This window comes from Helianthus annuus, chromosome 6 (genome assembly GCF_002127325.2).
Source record: "Helianthus annuus cultivar XRQ/B chromosome 6, HanXRQr2.0-SUNRISE, whole genome shotgun sequence".
NCBI classification, from domain to species: domain Eukaryota; kingdom Viridiplantae; phylum Streptophyta; class Magnoliopsida; order Asterales; family Asteraceae; genus Helianthus; species Helianthus annuus.
The window spans coordinates 25,888,095-25,908,008 of record NC_035438.2 but is presented as its reverse complement, the minus strand read 5'-3'; the positions used below and the strand labels follow the sequence as shown (position 1 = coordinate 25,908,008).

Below are 19,914 nucleotides of genomic sequence, written 5' to 3'. Positions count from 1 at the left end.
CAACTAATAATTTATTCTACACTTTAGATTAATTTGTTTTTTTTTTAATTTGGAAAAAGTATACATTTTGAAAGTGAGTAACAAATTTAATTTAGTTAGTCATTAAAGGGTAAGAATACAAATTAATGATTTATGTAAGTTTATCAATATACCCTTATATTAAAATTAAATGCAAATATTAAATGAAGTAAGATGAATCTTTCTTATTGGTTGAAACTTCTTTTTTTTCTTCTTACAAAAAAATTCTTCTCATTTGAACTCTTCACTATATATATATATATATATAGATAGAGTAGGGTTCGCACGGAAAGTGTGTTTTTCCTAGAAAGTCTAGGAAGCGATCTGGTCCATCCGATTGGTGTGTTTAAGGGTTGAGATTAATTCAATGGCAATCTTGTAATATTTGAGTTTAATTAATTGATTGTTTTAAATGAATAGGGGCAATTTTGTCAAATGGCCGTTTTTTTAAATCAATTAGATAACTGCAATCCCTACTTTCATGGGATTTTCCCTCTCTCTCTCTCTCCATTATTGATTTGATTTTCTCTCTTTCTCTCTCCAATCCAACCCTAAACATAATAAAACCTGTGATCTCTACTCCCCCTTGCTGTTGGCGACGCAAAACAGGACCCCAAAAGCATTGAGATTTCGGTTCCAAGGCTTGTTGATACCCCTTTTCTTCACTAGGTATTCATATCTTTTGCTGTGATTAAAGTTCTTGAAGTGCATATACGTTTTCGGTCTTAATCTGCTTGTAACTTGGCTCTATTTTTTATGTTTTAATTGATGATTGTAGAGAGGCATGTAAAACACAGCGTCAAGAATCTGCTTGCTGTTAAAACACAGGGTCAAGAATATGCTTGCTGTTAAAACACAGCGTCAAGAATCTGCTTGCTGTTAAAACACAGCGTCAAGAATCTGCTTGTTGTTAAAACACAGCGTCAAGAATCTGCTTGCTGTTAAAACACAGCGTCAAGAATCTGCTTGCTGTTAAAACACAATGGCCTGCTTGCTGTTAAAACACAATGTCAAGAATCTGCTTGCTGTTAAAACACAATATCAAGAATCCTCCAGCAAATCTGCTGACTTAAAATACAATCAGATTTGTTAAACTCCAGTATAAAAACAAACTGTTGTAAAACACATTATGATGTAATGTAATCATCAAAAAACACAATGTGATGTAATGTGACATAGACAACAACATAAAACACATTCAGAGTGTTAAAATGCAAAATAACTGTTAAAACACAACCTGATTATATATTGACTTCAGATTGTTAAAACACACTGACTTCAACCTCTCTGACTGGTAAAACACATCACCAAGAACATGCTGATAGTTTCAGATAAACACATTAACTTGCAGATTTGAATTCGAAAACAATAAAAAATCCGAAAATCATGGAATTTTAGTAAATGAAGATACATTCCAAAAATAAAATTAAAATGTGAAATTACATGATAGCCCTTCTACTTAAAATCCCTCAATGACACATGTCCAAATCTTATTCCTTCCTAGACTTTCTAGGAAAAATAGACTTTCCACCCAACTCCTACTCTCTCTATATATATATACATATATATATATATATCTATATATATATATATATATATGTGAAGGTTCATTTGAGAAGAAAATTTAATTGACAAGAAAAAGAACAAAGAGTAATTTTGTAAAACATTAAATAGTTTTTTCACTTATCTTATTTATTATCATTTTTGACTAATTAATTAGTCATAAAGACTATCATCCTCCACCTTAACTTTTTTCCTACACACATCAAAAGTTATCCTACATATTTCGAAATTCATCCTACACGTTGAAATTTATCCTACACAACTCGTAATTTGTCCTACACAACTCGTAATTTATCCTACATTTTAAATTATTTTATATTATTTTTTTTGAAAAAATATATATTTTGAAGATAAGTTACAAAAAATTTAATGTACTAGCTATTAAAGAGGAAGACTACAAATTAATTACTTATGTAGATTTACCAATGTACCCTTGTAGTAACATTAAATAATTATATTAAATGAAGTAAAATAAAACATTCTTATTGGTTGAAATTTCTTCTTTTTTCTTCTTAAAAAAAGTTTCTTCTCATTTGAACTCTCCACTATATATATATATATATATATATATATATAGGGTGAAGTTATTGTAAAAAATACCAAAAGTGTGAGAAAGTAAGAAAGAATCTCAACCATTAGATCTAAATTAATTGAAAAGGGTATAATTGTAAATGCATTAACAAATTCAAATATGGTAATTCTTGATTTAAGGATTTGGAGAGAGAAAATCCTTGATTTAAGGACTTATAACCGTCCACAAATATAACACCATTTAGCACAAAAATAACACCATTCAGCACAAAAAAACACCATTCACACAAAAATAACATCATTCAGCACAAACATAACACCATTCAGCACAAAAAAACACCATTCACACAAAAATAACACCACTCAGATCTACAAGTGGTGTCTGTGATTGTCAAATCTTAATATCATAAAACTTATGTTTGTGGTAGAGACAATGCAGATTTGAAATTTGAGAAGAGACAGGTTTCCGATACCTGAGGACTCTATGGTCAGAGAATTTCGATACCTGAAGATTCTGGAAGCCAGGTGACGATCCTGATGTCGAGCTTAACTCGAGGGAGAGCCTGTAATTGCAAAGAGCCAGATTCTGATCCAGTGAGCCAGGTTTCAATTCTGGAACTAAAATATTATGCACGCTGATCATGCTGATGAACTTAAGGAATCAAGAGATCTGATCAAGAGAATTGGAGAGAAGATAGAGCCATGGTCTGATCCTGATCTTGGAAAAAGGCATGTTGAGAGAGGGAATCTGTTTGGTGCTGATGGAAAAGAGAGCACTCAGAGTGATAAAGACTGAAGATGAAAAGACTCGGCATATAGTAGACTCGTCAACATCTGAGGGGGAGTCTGTTGGTGCATACATTTGTCGACTTCGTCTTGTATCGAGTCTTGCGTTGTTCGTGGCACGAAGTTCGAGAAACGAAGCAGAAAGTTAATTCCGCATGAGGATCTAATTCCGCACGAAGAAGTCAATTAGTAATTTCGTACGAAATTACTTAATTCCGTGTGAAGTCTTAATTCCGCATGAATGTAATTTCGTGTGAAGCTTGTTTCATACGGAATTAGGTGTGTCTATATATAGTTCTAATCTTGTGTGAGTTGGTACGGAATTAGTTGTGTATTTTCCGACGGCGAAGCTTTGTCGAAGTGTCGTCTTGCTGTAATTGTGTTCCAGATCAATACAAACGACAGTTTAAGTGAAGATCTAGCTGAATTCATGCATTATTTCTGTTTCCGCCTTTCATAGTGTATAGAACGCCTTTTATCGACTCAATTCGGGTCCGCAATCGATCCTACAAACCTCAAACGAATTGGGACTCAATTCGTGCGAACTGATAGATTTCAAATGATCTGAGGTCGACTTCGTACGACCTAGCAAGCAAATTTAAAGGAATTGAACCTTTTCAAGCGAACTGGAAGATTTGGTGCAAAATGGATGCGAATTGGAAGTTCAATTCAAGCGAACTGACATATCTCCGAACGATCTGATGAGTTTTTGACAAAATTGATCAAGTTATAGGTCGATTTTAGGTCTGATTCTTTCAAGGATTTGTTAAAACTGTGTTTCGCGTATTATATGTGAAAATTAGCCCATTTTAACTGTAAAATCTTGGTTAATTTGATGAAAACTTGTTAAAAGAATAAGTAGAAGTCAGAATTTTCGGTGAAAACAAGCTGAAATGGTAAGAACTCTTCCTCCTGAGCTCTGATACCACTTGTAGGATCGTTGTGACGACCAAATGAGTCGTTCAGAAGAGATCTCGTCCAATACGAAAGGCGGAATAAGACGTATCGGAGTTATTTCAGCTGATTTGCACAAAGAATCACTTTAACTATCTCTTGTATTGATTTGATGACGGTTTACAGCCTAGAGATACTTCGGCAGAGCTTCGCTACCGGAATCCAAACCTTACAAATGAAATGACCAAGGCACCTATTTAAAGACCACCCACTTCGCATGGAACAACCTCACACGAAGTGTCAGTTCGTGCGAACTGGCATTACCAGTTCGTGCGAAGTGGCTACATCTTACATGTTTCTCGTTTTTCTCATATAACGTGCCCTGATCTATCTAACCTATTACAAGACTCGATACAAGACGAAGTCGACAGATATATGCACCAACAGCCTTGATGATTGTAATTCAATGTATGTTAAGTATGCCACGGCTTTTGGGTTTTCAGTCAGGAAAGGGACTGAAATGAAAAACTCCAAAGGTGTATTACATATTAAGTATTACATGTGTATGAGAGCTGGGGTATATAAGGACAAGAAGGTTGATACTTTGGACCCCAATCAAAAGGAGCGTTTAGTGCGATCCAACTTTTCAAAGAGGACTGATTGTGGTGCACTGTTATGTGTAATTTTTGAGGCTAGATCATGGAAGGTTTATAAGTTTGTCGAGGAACACAACCATGATCTTGTTGAACGTCCTGATGAGCATTTTCTTCTAACTGAACGACACCTTACGCAGCTCCAAAAGCATGTTATACACAGCATGTCTAAGTTGAATTTGGGTCTAGTCAAGGCGTTTAGTGTTATGAAGACTTGTTTTGGCGGTTTTGAAGACGTGGGTGTAAGTAAAGTTGAATTTAAGAACTACAAGAGGCAAATTAACTTGTTTATAGGGGAATACGACGCCGATATGGTTGTGAGACATTTGGATGAAAAAAAAAACATTCCCAGCCTAATTTCTCGTATGATTACTTCACATACAAAGACAAACTTTTGAAGGGACTTTTTTGGTGTGACGATCAAGCCAAACGTAATTACCATGTGTATGGTGAGGTGATTTCATTTGATGCCACATATCGTTCCAACAAGAAATATTTTATAATCCAACTTCTTCTGTTCTTTTTTTGCGTTTTATGAGTTTACATGCAATGGCGTTTTTATGAGTTTACATGCAATGGCGTTTTTATGAGTTTACATGCAATGGCGTTTTTATGAGTTTACATGCAATGGCGTTTTATGAGTTTACATGCAATGACGTTTTATTATTGTTTTAGTTCTCATGGCGTTTTCATATGCAGATACGCTATGGTGTTTGTACCATTCACTGGTATAGACAATCATCACTGCAATGTTACATTTGGTGCTGCATTATTGGCGTCGGAAACTGTTGATACGTATAATCGGTTGTTGAGAGTTTTTCTAAAAGCTGTTGGTTCTCAACCAAAAGTTGTTGTCACTGACCAAGATCCAGCAATGAAGAAGGCTATTTCTGTTGTATTTGTTGACACGAGGCATCGGTTATGCATGTGGCATGTCATGCATAAACTTTCTCTGAAGGTTGATATGCATACCTTTGGCGTTTTAGGATACACTGCGTTTTAAAATACATGGCGTTCTGTACCTTGTTACTGTTTTTTTAATTAAGTTTTGTCTTTGTGTAATATATATGTTTTTTTATGCATGGCGTTTTCGTGTTATACATAGGTTGGTGTTAGGCTATGCAATTCCACCAATTTCAAAGAACGTATTTGTGGTGTTGTGTGGATGGATATTCTCACACCTGAAGAGTTTGAATCAGAATGGGAAGTGGTTATCGGATTGTTCAATTTAGCTGATAATGACTGGCTTTCTGATATTTTTGCACTCAGGGAATCTTGGATCCCTGCATACTATAGAATGGAAGAGCTGTCGGGCCTTATGCGAACGACATCAAGGTAGGAGAGTGAGAATCATTTTTTTGGTCAAGTGTGCAATTCAAAAGCTACTCTTGGTGAGTTCATGACTCATTACGAAATTGCAATAGAAGCACAACGTCACACGCACCGGAAAATGATCATGAATCTCGATACAAACGATCCCAGTTGAAGAGTAATTACCAAGTGTTGGAAGGCCAAGCTGCTGACATATACAAAAAAAAATATTTTTTATGACGTTCAAGCTGAGCTAATTGGAATTGCGGATTGCATAAATCAACGTTACGAAGATCAGCCCGATGGGTTTGTTAGGTTCTACATAAATGACTTCCAGCAGCCTTGTACATCCTTATTTGAGGTAAACAATGGCGTTTTTGTTTTTTATATGGCGTTTTCTGTGCATCGCGTTTTATCATATCCAATTGTGTTTTTTTTATTTTTTTAGACAAACATTCTCTGTATGGCGTTATAGAGATATTGTTTTTGGCGTTTTTCAGGTAATGTACCGTAAGTCTGATTGCACATGCAGTTGCTCATGCAGGCGTTTTGAGCAGTTTGGTTTGCTATGTAGACATATATTCTATGTTTTGAGAAGTATGGACATTAGGGAATTTCCAAAACAATACATTTTGAATAGATGGCGCAAAGAAGCTTCCCCAAAAGTGCTCCCCGGAATACTCAATTAGTCGTGAATATATGACCGAGCTTGATCCCGATGTGCAAAGTATGATGCGAGATATTATTTTTTCAACGGAATATACTTTGAACTGTTTATCTGGTAATAAAGAGGAGCTATCCTTATACAAGGATCATGTTCAATCTTATATGAAGAAGGTTCAAGATATGCAGATTGTTGCTCCTCCCGCTAGTACTAGGGATAGATATGCCGAGATAACCGGTCAATATAAAAACGACAATAATCCGATAAGAATCCCTGTTGGGTATAAACCAATGGTTCTGGTTCTCGGAAGCGCCCGAAATCTAAACAGGAGATAGCAATCGAGAAAAAGAAATCATAGTCGAAACCCCGGGCCAAAGAAAGACAGTGTCAGAATTGCAAAGGCTATGGAGACTACGCATCGACATGCAAACATGCCATAATTAAAAGAAGATCGACAAGGTCTTCGAGAGCCAGTGAAGAGTAGTTTGGCGTTTTGTATTTTTCATTCTTACAGAAAACACACAGATCTCAGTTTGGCATTTTACATCATTTATATATCATTTTTTCCATCATTTTTACCTGTTTGTTCATAACATGTTATTTCGAAGTTACATAACAAACAATATAAGATCGGACAAGCAAATCAAATGCCAAAAAAGCCACTAAATAAAACTACCATAAACCTCTAATTTTGGTCATGCTAAACTCAATATGTTTTGTTAAACGAGATGGACAACATTGTTAATCCTCAGTCAAAAAAGATGTCTAACAATGTTGTCCACCCCGTTCAGCTAAACTTTATTAAGAACAAAATTGAATCTCCAAGAAATGACGTTTTTGCAATTTTGTGGTTTTTGTATGTTTTGGCGTTTATATTAAGGATAGACTCAATAAGATTTTACTCAATGAGATGGAAAATATCCCAGCATAAGGATTTTGCCCATCACATCGAGCGAAAGATTACTGAGAAAATAGTGTATCTTAAAGAAACGTCGATTGGAATATTTGATATTTGGGTTTTTTGGCATTTTCTAAGATGAATGGTATATAGGAAAATATGGCGTTTGGGGTTTGGTGTGATTATTAGTAGGTCTGAGAGGTTGTTTATATAGGAAGTTTTTGGCACGTATATTAGGCGCGATTTTATTATAATAAAGGCTAGTAATTAAGTTGCGTTGTTTCAGTTACTCTGTTTGTTCAGATTTATCAGTTAAAAACAAGGTCTGGCGTTTTATATCTAATGGCATTTAGATTAGGATGATTTGTGCTATGTAGGTTAAGGCGGGATTTTTAGTGGCGTTTTATTCATGAGTTTGACGTTTTGTATAGAGAAGTCAAAAGACTTTTTTACCCTTAATGAAGCGCGCCCACTTAATAAAAGTGATGTTATTTACGAAAACGTCACCGCGTCATCTAGTCCATAGATTGTTTTGATCTGACAATCTATAATTGTTCTCTTCGTTCTCACACTTTTCACCGTTTTCTGTAAATCCTGACCCTATATATATATAGGGGAAGGTTCAAATGAAAACCACTAGTTAACAAGAAAACTCGAAAACTAACTAAAAAAGCCAAAAAAACATACCAAAAATTTTTTTTTTGCATACCAGTTTTCGCCACTTTTAGTATATAAAAAAATTTCAAAAAAAATATAGTGCACATGTGTAATACTACACATGTGTGTGTAGTATTACACATGTAATACAATTTTTTTTTAATTTTTTTATATAAAAAAACCTGCGATTTTTTATAAAAAAATTGAAAATAAAATTTTTTTGGTGTGTTTTTTAGGCTTTTTTTTAGTTAGTTTACGAGTTTTCACAATAAAAGTGGGTTTCATTTCAACCATCCCCTATATATATATATATATATATATATATATATATATATATATAGAGAGAGAGAGAGGACAATGCTAGACAGAAAACCCTTATTTAGGTAGAAAACTCTGGAAACCCAATTCTCCACCCATTTTTACCCAACCTCCCGACATTTTATTTTTGAAAAAAAATAACACATGTAATATACATGTTTTAGAGTGTTTTGGGCCAAAAAAACAAAAAAGCGCCGAAGGGATTTTTTTTAAAAAATAAACAAATTTCAGTGCCTAACATGTGTTAGGCAAAAAAGACAGAAATTGCTGAAATTTTTTTTATAAAATTATCCATTCGGCGCTTTTTTGATTTTTTTGGCCCAAAAGTCTTAAAAACAAGTATATTACATGTGTTATTTTTTTCCAAAAAAAATTGTCGGGAGGTTGGGTTTTCTAGGGTTTTTTATATAGATAGGGTTTTCTATATAGCCCAACCCTATATATATAGGGAGATGATCATGCGAGAACCACCTTTTATTGTGAGAACCAATGTGAACACAACCAAAAATGCCTAAAAATAGCTAAAAATCACACAAATTTTTTTTTAATATATTTTATATAAAAATCGCTACTTTTCGAAGCCAAAAAAAAAATTAAAAATTAAAAAAAAAAAGAAAATTTTTTTGCCACTAAAAGTAGCGATTTGAGCATAAAAAATATTAAAAAAATTTTTTTTTTAGATTTTTTTAGGTTTTTTGAGGGTTTAGTTTTTAGCATTTTAGCTTGGGGGGAGGGGGTGGGGGTTTAGGTTTTTGGGGGGGTGGGGGAGGGGGTTTAGGTTTTTTTTGGGGGGGGGGGGTTAGGTTTTTTTTTTTTGGGGGGGGGGGTTAGGTTTTTTTTTTTAGGGGGGGGGGGGTGGGGGTTATGTTTTTTAGCTATTTTAGGTTGTGTTCACATTGGTTCTCGTGGTTCTCGCAATAAATGGAGTTCTCGCATGAGCCCCTCCCTATATATATATATATATATATATATATAGAGGATAGGAGTTGGCCAGAAAGTCCAAATTTCCTAAAAAGTGTAAAAAGTTATAAAACACCATAATATCAACCATAAAACACACCAAAAACCCATAAATAATATGATTAAGATTACTAAAACATCATGTATGTGGGTTTTGTGTTGTGTTTTAGATGTTAAGGCTCTGATTGTGGAATGACAAATATTATTGTGTTTTATGTTGTTTAGCATTGTGTGTTTTATATTCATAGTTCTACGATGGTGTGTTTGAAGTTTTTATGGACTATTAGAGTTTGAATATGGTGTTCTAGTAATATTCATTCTATTATTTGTGAGTTTTAGGTGTGTTTTATGCCTGAAATTATTGTGTTTTATGACTTTTTACACTTTTTAGGAAAAACACACTTTCCGTAGGATCCCCACTATATATATATATATATATATATATATATATATATATATATATATATATATATATATATATATATATATATATGGGACCGCTAAAATGAGAACCACCTCCAGTTGTAAGAACCGCGAGAACCACTTTCCACCAATAAGATCATGCCAACCAAAGGGGTATTTAGGTCATTTTGTTTATATGTCATGTCCATCATGTGTGTCTTGTCTCATCTCTCCTCTCTCCTCTACCTACAAATGTCTGACTTCACATCTCTCTCTCTTCAAATTGTTTCAACTTTCAAAAATCCATCATCTCTCTCATCTTCATAAAAGAAACCCCAAAACCCTCATCCCTCCTCCACAACTTACCTGCACCACCGCAACCACACCTCCACACCGGCGACTCCTAAAGACCAGACCCACTCCGGCGGCCCCCTCATTTCTCCGACGGCACCTCGTTCTCTGCACCACCTTCATCTCCTTTGATTTTCTGTTTATATAGCAAGGGAAAGGGGGGGTCTTGTTGGCGGTGTAGTGGGGACCAGAGAAAAACAGGGTGGCGGTGTTTTGGTGTTTGGAGGCGGTGGCTGTGTGAGCGGCGGCGGATGAACCGCTGGACGTCACTGCCACACAGGGGGGTTGGGTGTGGCATAATTCCTCGTTGGTTTGTTTAACGGCTGATGATGTTGCTGTGTTTATTTTGGTAAGTTTTTTTATGGTGCTTTTCAAAGTTTTGAATCTGGAAACAATTTTTTGAGTTTATTGGGGGTTTCTTGATTTTTGTGGGTTTTGATCTGTTTTGATCGTTGATTCTTTTGATAGGTTTAGGAATCAACTATTGATAGGTTGATTCTGTTTTGCTAGTGCTTTTGAAAGTTTTGATCTGTTGATTATGTTTGATAGGGGATGACTTGTGTTCTTGAATCTGGTGCTTTTTTGAGGGGTTGATTTTGTGTTCTTGAATATTCCTTTGATTTTTGGGTATTCTTTATGAAATGGGTATTTGGGTGTTTTATTAGAGATGTTTTGTGTGCTTCTGTTGGTTGGCTTCGATGTTGTTTTTACAGGTGCCCGCTTGTTCATGTTGAATCTGGGTTGAGTTTGGGTTTGAATGTTGTTTATGTTGATCTATGGGTTTTGATTTGTGATATTTAAATCTGTGGGTTTTGATACGATCGACGGGGTGGCGATGATGAAAAAAAAAACCCGTAGATTTTGATGACGATGGCGCGGCAAGGACGGCGGAGGGTAGGGTTTTTGATCCTGCAACCCCACTTTTGCAGCCTGTTGATTATTGGATAATCTGAGCCAAACCCCGTTTTTTTTTTCGAGATACCCTTTGTTTTTTATGTTTGTTGGGTTTTTATATTTTTTTTTGAGGCGTCGATGATGACAATAATATATCTGAGACACCTCCCGAATTTGCAATTTCTGGGTGTGTACGTTTTTGCGTAAAAAAAAATTTTGTAAAAAAAAAATAACCCGTAAACGTTTTTACGTAAAACGTAAAAACGTGAAGCGTAAAAAGTTTTACGTAAAACGTTTTACGTAAATCGTAAAAAGTCTTACGTAAAACGCAAACCGTAAAACGTAAAACGTAAAACGCAAAACGTAAAACGTTTTACGTTTTACGTAAAACGTAAAACGTTAACGTTTTACGTTTTACATAAAACGTAAAAAGTAAATTTTTTTTCGTAAGACGTAAAAAGTTTTACGTAAACCGTAAACCGTAAACCGTAAAAAGTTTTACGTAAAACGTAAAACGTAAAAAGTTTTTCGTAAAACGTAATTTTTTTTCATAAAACGTAAAACATAAAGTTTTTTTTAGTAAAACGTAGAAAGGTTTACGTAAAACGTAAAAAAGTTTTACATAAACGTAAAACGTAAAAAGTTTTACGTTTTACGTAAAACGTAAAAAGTTTTACGTAAAACGTAATTTTTTTTTCGTTAAACGTAAAAAGTTTTTCGTAAAACGTAAAAAGTTTTTTGTAAAACGTAAAAAGTTTTAGGTAAAACGTAAAACATAAAGTTTTTTTAGTAAAACGTAAAAAGTTTTACGTAAATGTCATTTAAAAACCGGCGCGTAAAACGTAAAAACGTAAAAAACGTTAACGTAGAAAACCGGCGTGTAAAACGTAAAAAACCGGCGCGTAAAACGTAAAAAAACGTTAACGTAAAAAGCCGGCACGTAAAACGTAAATAACGTTAACGTAAAAAAACGGCGCGTTGAAAAAAACGACGCGTTGAAAAACCGAAGCCAAAAACCGGCGCGCAAAAAAATTCGGGACGCCAAAAACCGGCGCGTTGAAAAAACCGGCGCGTAAAAAACGTCACGGTAAAACGGGACGCCAAAAACCGGCGCGCAAAAAAATTCGGTTTGTTAAAAAAATGTTAATTTAAAAAGAGATTTTAATAAAAATATTCTTTTAATAAAAAATTATCACAAAATCTGAATTAAAAAAATGATTTTAATAAAAATTTGTTAGACAAATCTGAATTTTGAAATTTTTGTTTAACATAAAATTCTGAATTTTTAATATAAAGTAATTAATGAATAAAACAAAAAGACAATTAAATATAATATATATATAAAGACAAAATAGTGTAATTTTACTATACTACCCTTTTGGATTATAATATTAAAGACATAATAAGACAAAATCTATTTAATATTAATTTTAGTTACTTTAAATCTCATCCATCCATCTCCTTGATCCAAAGGCTAGAAAGTGGTTCTCTCAGTTCTTACAACTGGAGGTGGTTCTCATTTTAGCGGTCCCCTATATATATATATATATATATATATGCGCCCTCGGCATTATAGCCTAGTGACATTTTAGAGGTGAGATAAGGTTTAAGGACCATTAGATTCTGGGTTCGATTTCCACATGGGGAGTTTTTCCTAAATTTATTGGGTTTCCTCTTGAATTGGTGTATAAGCATTATTGTCTAGTGCAGATGAATATGATCGGTTGGTTACGTTGGTGGTACGATGAAATTCTAGTCGTTCGTAAATAATCCAAATTTTTCGTTCAATATATATATATATATATATATATATATATATAGGGAGAAGATCATGCGAGAACCACCTCTTATTGTGAGAACTGCGAGAACCAATGTGAACACACCAAAAATGCTTAAAAATAGCTAAAAATCACACAAAATTTTTTTTTTTGAATTTTGTAATATTTTTTATAAAAAAATCGCTACTTTTCGAAGCAAAAAAAAAAAAAATTTTTTATTGACTTCTAAAAGTAGCGATTTTAACATAAAAAATATTAAAAAATTCAAAAAAAATTTTTTAGATTTTTTTTTGATTTTTTTAGATTTTCTTTAGATTTTTTTAGGTTTTTTGAGGGTTTAGTTTTTAGCATTTTAGCTTGGGGGGGGGGGGGGGGGTTTAGGTTTTTGGGGGGTGGGGGAGGGGGTTTAGGTTTTTGGGGGGTGGGGGAGGGGGATTTAGGTTTTTGGGTGGGGGGGGGTTAGGTTTTTTTTAGGTTTTTTTAGCATTTAGCTTGGGGGGGGGGGTAGGTTTTTTTTTGGGGGGGGGTTTAGGTTTTTTCTTTAGGGGGGGGGGGTGGGGGTTAGGTTTTTTTTAGGGTTTTTTTAGCTATTTTAGGTTGTGTTCACATTGGTTCTCAAGGTTCTCACAATAAGGGTGGTTCTCGCATGAGCCCCTCCCTATATATATATAGGGTTACGTTCATTTGTGAACAACCCCCTTGATAATGAACTGTGTAAACTAATTCTAGTGTATGATGAAAATACACAAGTGTAAATCAATGGCCAGGATTTACTGATGAAAATACACCAGTGTATGATGAAAATCATAGTTGTAAAAATCCCGACTATTCTCCGATTAATCGCCGATTAATCACTAATCGGAGGTTCACCGATTAATGGCCGATTAATCACAAGGCAGTCAACGGCGGTCCTATTCTGCCCAAATTTTGGCCAGACGCCGGCCAAATTTCGACCAAACGTTATAAATTCTATCTAATTACTTAAATAAATGTATCAATGAGTGGCTAAAAAATATCTGCTTTAGAAAACTACATATAAAAATATGTGTGTATATATATAACTAAAAATTACATATAAAAATCTTGATCCGATAATCCCGATTAATCGCTAGTCGGTACCCCACCGCCCGACTAGCGTCTAGCGATTCTTACAACACTGATGAAAATACACTAGTGTATTTTACGATTTGATGATGTAAATCAATGGTCAGGATTTGTTCACTCAGTTCATTAATACACTAGTGTTCACTCTAGAACCTCACTATATATATATATATATATATATATATAGAGAGAGAGAGAGAGAGAGGGAGAGAGAGAGAGAGTAGGGTTCGCACGGAAAGTGTGTTTTTCCTAGAAAGTATAGGAAGCGATCTGGTCCATCCGATTGGTGTGTTTAAGGGTTGAGATTAATTCAATGGCAATCTTGTAATATTTGAGTTTAATTAATTGATTGTTTTAAATGAATAGGGGCAATTTTGTCAAATGGCCGTTTTTTTAAATCAATTAGATAACAGCAATCCCTACTTTCATGGGATTTTCCCTCTCTCTCCATTATTGATTTGATTTTCTCTCTTTCTCTCTCCAATCCAACCCTAAACATAATAAAACCTGCGATCTCTACTCCCCCTTGCTGTTGGCGACGCAAAACAGGAACCCAAAAGCATTGAGATTTCGGTTCCAAGGCTTGTTGATACCCCTTTTCTTCACTAGGTATTCATATCTTTTGTTGTGATTAAAGTTCTTGAAGTGCATATACGTTTTCGGTCTTAATCTGCTTGTAACTTGGCTGTGTTTTTTATGTTTTAATTGATGATTGTAGAGAGGCATGTAAAACACAGCGTCAAGAATCTGCTTGCTGTTAAAACACAGCGTCAAGAATCTGCTTGCTGTTAAAACACGACGTCAAGAATCTGCTTGCTGTTAAAACACAGCGTCAAGAATCTGCTTGCTGTTAAAACACAGCGTCAAGAATCTGCTTGCTGTTAAAACACAGCGTTAACAATCTGCTTGCTGTTAAAACACATCGTCAAGAATCTGCTTGCTGTTAAAACACAATGGCCTGCTTGCTGTTAAAACACAATGTCAAGAATCTGCTTGCTGTTAAAACACAATATCAAGAATCCTCCAGCAAATCTGCTGACTTAAAACACAATCAGATTTGTTAAACTCCAGTATAAAAATAAACTGTTGTAAAACACATTATGATGTAATATAATCATCAAAAAACACAATGTGATGTAATGTGACATAGACAACAACATAAAACACATTCAGAGTGTTAAAATGCAAAATAACTGTTAAAACACAATCTGATTATATATTGACTTCAGATTGTTAAAACACACTGACTTCAACCTCTCTGACTGGTAAAACACATCACCAAGAACATGCTGATAGTTTCAGATAAACACATTAACTTGCAGATTTGAATTCGAAAACAATAAAAAATCCGAAAATCATGGAATTTTAGTTAATGAAGATACATTTCAAAAATAAAATTAAAATGTGAAATTACATGATAGCCCTTCTACTTAAAATCCCTCAATGACACATGTCCAAATCTTATTCCTTCCTAGACTTTCTAGGAAAAATAGACTTTCCACCCAACTCCTACTCTCTCTCTCTCTCTCTCTCTATATATATATATATATATATATATAGGGGAAGGTTTATTTGAGAAGAAAATTTAATTGAGAAGAAAAAGAACAAAGGGTAATTTTGTAAAACATTAAATAGTTTTTTCACTTATCTTATTTATTATCATTTTTGACTAATTAATTAGTCATAAAGACTATTATTCTCCACCTTAACTTTTTTTTCCTACACACATCAAAAGTTATCCTACATATTTCGAAATTCATCCTACACGTTGAAATTTATCCTACACAACTCGTAATTTGTCCTACACAACTCGTAATTTATCCTACATTTTAAATTATTTTATATTATTTTTTTGAAAAAATATATATTTGAAGATAAGTTACAAAAAATTTAATGTACTAGCTATCAAAGAGGAAGACTACAAATTAATTACTTATGTAGATTTACCAATGTACCCTTGTAGTAACATTAAATAATTATATTAAATGAAGTAAAATAAAGCATTCTTATTGGTTGAAATTTCTTCTTTTTTCTTCTTACACAAAATTTTTCTCATTTGAACTCTCCACTATATATATATATATATATATATATATATATATATATATATATATATATATATATATATATATATAGGATAAAGATCCGTTAGGAACCACCCATTATTGCGAGAACCGCGAGAACCAATGTGAACACATGGCAAATTTGTAATTAAATGACATTTAATAAAAAAACACGCTCTCCTCTTATTTCAGCCCCTGTTCACCATCGTCATTCACAATCTAGGGTTTCGCTGGAGATTTTGCTTAATCGGCGACGGAGATCTACGGCGGTGAGTTTCACGGCGGCGATCTTACAGGGAATTCGATTGGGATACTGATTACGGCGTTAGGATACTGATTTCGGCTACACATGGCTTCGTCTGACTCATCTCGTGTTGGAGTTGAACCTACGACATCTAAAGGTTTTAGTTTTCGAATCCAATTCAGATGTTTATGCTATGATTTCAATTTATGATTTGCCCTTGATTCGAATCTCGTTTTGAAAGATTATTTGGTTGTTCTGGAATCGAAACAAGTTGCAATGACAGGACGATGGCTGCTGTAAGTAATTCAATTTTACATATAGCATACTCCAGCAGGTTTTAGTCTATTCGAATCCCAAATAAATTAGGCATTCTTGTTTGGTGTTTGGTGGTAGTTGCAGGTCAGAAGTGATGGTGAATTTTTAGCCAAGTGGTATCTTCTCAGGTAAAAGGTTCATATATAAATCTTTAATTTACATCGGATTTAGCCAAATAAATTAGGCACGGTGTTTACGACGGCAATCATGTAACACACCGGATTTCACAGCGGTGGCAGCCGGAAACGGTGTTTACAGCATCCTCTACATCACCATTTACATCTGATGTTCTTCCTCATACATTCTCTGATAATCCTTCTCATACATCTGATGCAGACATTGTTGGTGACATTGTTGGTCCATCTTCCGATAATACAGTTGACGGACACAATACACCTATAAATACATAACATCAAGAGTTGCAATTCATTCGATATGTGACTAAAAGGTATTATGTTGACTGTAAATGATGTATATACTTTGTAAATGATATTGTATTAAATGATATGCACATGTGTATTATATTTACTGTAAATGATGTTGTATTAAATTATATGCACATGTGCATTATGTTGATTGCAAATGATATTGTATTAAATTATATGCACATGTGCATTATGTTGAAAATTAGACTGTGTTGTTATAACTATCCAATTATGTACAGAATTGCAGCAAACAAAGGGTCTTGGGTGGCAGACAACTACAAAAAAATAGGGGAGTTGATATTGGCGATGAGATGCTGGAGAGCAGCTTCCCACATGTGGAGATTGAGAAAGATGATGGTGGTGAACAGGGTCAAGCTGCAGGTCATGGAAATGAGAATGCAAGCAGCAGCTCTAGCGGATCGAGCAGTTCAAGCAGTGGCGAGTCGTCTTCCTCGAGTGGTATTGAATCTTATGGATAACTATCCAATTATGTACAGAATAGCAGCAAACAAAGGGTCTTGGGTGGCGGATAACTACAAAAAATAGGAGAGTTGACTATGTGGGATTGCAAATGGAAGAACAAGTCGACAACCGGGGAGGCATGGGTGGAGTTTATGCAGCTTTTGGCACTGCTGAGGGACACCAAAATGAAGACGGGTCAATATGGGTGGGGTTGGCACTCGGAAAATACGTCGACTTTTACAGATAAACCTATACTACTGGACTTGGGTTTGGTTAAGTTGAATTTGTCCAAGAATATGTATTCTAGTCCACTTGATTTTGCCTCCGATGTTCGGTTGGTGTTTGAGAATGCGATGCTTTATAACCCCAAGACGGATGAGGTTCATGGAATGGCTCATCAGCTGCTATCCTATTTTGAGATGCTTTTTAGACCGATTCAGGCGAAATTGCCTACTGATCAGCGTGTGAATGAGTTTTCTGTTGTATATGAATTCGATTGAAGTTCGTGGGACGATATACAGACGCCTGAGAGATCCAAGAAGCCAAAATTTAGTGACCCGGTTGCTCCTGTTTTAAACAAGAAAAATCACTCGACTACATCTACACCGATCGTCCCACCTGTTGTTCAGCCGCCTATGCGGACGCCATCGCCAATGCAGGTTGCGAAACCAGAACCAGAACCAGAACAGATCAAACCGTCATCAACTGCGACACAAGGAACTGTGCCGAAGTTGCCCAAGCCTAGAGCCAAGGATCCGAACAAGAGGGACATGAACATGGAATAGAAACAGAAATTGGGGTTATGGCTGCAAAGTATGCCACCAGAGAAGATGCCACAGTTGTTGCAGATCGTACGTAAGAGGAACGTAAGAGGAACGATCAGTTGGCGCAAGTGGGTGATGAAATAGAGCTTGACATAGAGGCTTTGGACACAGAAACGCTCTGGGAGCTCGATCGGTTTGTCACCAACTGTAAGAAACTAGTGAGCAAGACGAAAAGGCAAGCACTTTTAGTAAACAACGCAACGGTCGACATTGATGATGTAAGCTTTTCAATTGTTGGAAAACTGGAAGAATTGCTTGTTGTTTTATTTGAATGGTTGTGTTGAATTCAGGTTGAGGGGATTAAGAAAAACAAGAAGGAAGCAGGGGAAGAAGATGTCGATATTGGTGATGAGACGCTGGAGAACAGCTTCCCACATGTGGAGATTAAGAAAGATGATGGTGGTCGACAGGGTCAAGCTGCAGGCCATGGAAATGAGAATGCAAGCAGCAGCTCTAACGGGTGACGATCTAGTTGTGGTCGAAAATCAAAGTGCAGGTTGTAACACTCAGGAAGTAAAATACAAAAAAAAAGGGAAGGGCATGAAGAATAAAAAGAGGAGTTGTAGAAAGAAATGATGTTATGAATCTATGGATACATGATCCCCTATTGCTTTAATTTGCTTTCTATCGTTTTTTTTTTCTGTTTTTTTTTTCAGCTAAGATTTCCAAGTTTCTTTTCAAGGCTTTAATTTGTAATTTTACACCATAATCCATGTTTAATTATCAACCCTTTTCTTTTTTATCATTAAACATTAAACAAACAATTGGTTTATTACATAAGTTACTTATATTTTCATACATCATGTAATCCTGCACATGTGCCTTATGTTGACAACCATATGTAATCATCAAAAAAATAAACTGTTAACCAACAGTACATAATTATGCACATGTGCATCACATTATTAACACCCAATAATCATCACTAATAAACATTAAACAATAACTGTTATTTCTTACATTCATTACTTTTATTTTCATATATTACATAATCATGCACATGTGCATTATATTGATAACAATCCATGATCATCACAAATAAACTGTTAACCATCAGTACATAACGTTATGCACATGTGCATCACATTACCAACGCCCCGTAATCATCACCGAATAAATGTTGAACACGTGCGTACACACGCCATATACCTTATTAATTAGAATGTTATATGTTTTACTTTTTATGTATACATGAACAATTACAAATGAACAATTACAAACAATTACAAGTGTTGTACATTCTACACTACAGGAACAATTACAAATATTGTACATTCTACACCTAATGGCATGCTATATTGGATACCCTATGTTGAATCTGAATACAACCATATGGTCATCAGTATCAACCGTCGCCATTACCGTTGATCTTGCCAACTTCTTGTTCTTTACCGCACGCACTCCGTCACCTCCCTTCTTTACGTTTCAACACGTAACCTCCTTTTTTGGGGGGTTTCATCACGAGTTCGCTTAATTGCTCGCCTTTTTTTGTGTTTGTTTCTTCTTGCGCACCTGCGCACACCTGCACGATATATTAAATGTGTTTACATAAGTGATATCATTTAACATGAATTTAATAAAGGGATGCACATGTGCATAAACTCCCATCTGGATCATCAAACATTAATCAACCTTTTTACCTTTTTGTTTAACTGTCGTGTAATCATATTCCATTCCATCCGGCATTTTAATTGACCTTTCATCCCTTGGTTTCAAAAAAGATGCTTTCTTCAATTTTTTTCCATTGTTGATCTACAATAATAAACAAAATAAAATAAAATAAAATAAAAAGTAGGATC

General features: G+C 34.9%; 2 protein-coding genes across 2 annotated transcripts; both read left to right on the top strand.

Moving 5' to 3' along the window:
* Positions 1-4,258: 4,258 nt before the first annotated feature.
* LOC110944550 (protein FAR1-RELATED SEQUENCE 2-like) lies at positions 4,259-17,308 on the top strand. Its single transcript, XM_022186210.1, has 5 exons — positions 4,259-4,719; positions 5,145-5,403; positions 5,551-5,780; positions 6,205-6,256; positions 17,069-17,308. The coding sequence occupies exons 1-5, from the start codon at positions 4,259-4,261 to the stop codon at positions 17,306-17,308; spliced, it is 1,242 nt and encodes a 413-aa protein (XP_022041902.1).
* Positions 17,309-17,386: 78 nt separating this feature from the next.
* LOC110944549 (transcription factor GTE2) lies at positions 17,387-18,076 on the top strand. The gene is made up of 2 exons (XM_022186209.1): positions 17,387-17,770; positions 17,813-18,076. Exons 1-2 carry the CDS (start codon positions 17,387-17,389, stop codon positions 18,074-18,076), a joined length of 648 nt encoding a protein of 215 aa, XP_022041901.1.
* The last annotated feature ends 1,838 nt before the right edge of the window (positions 18,077-19,914 follow it).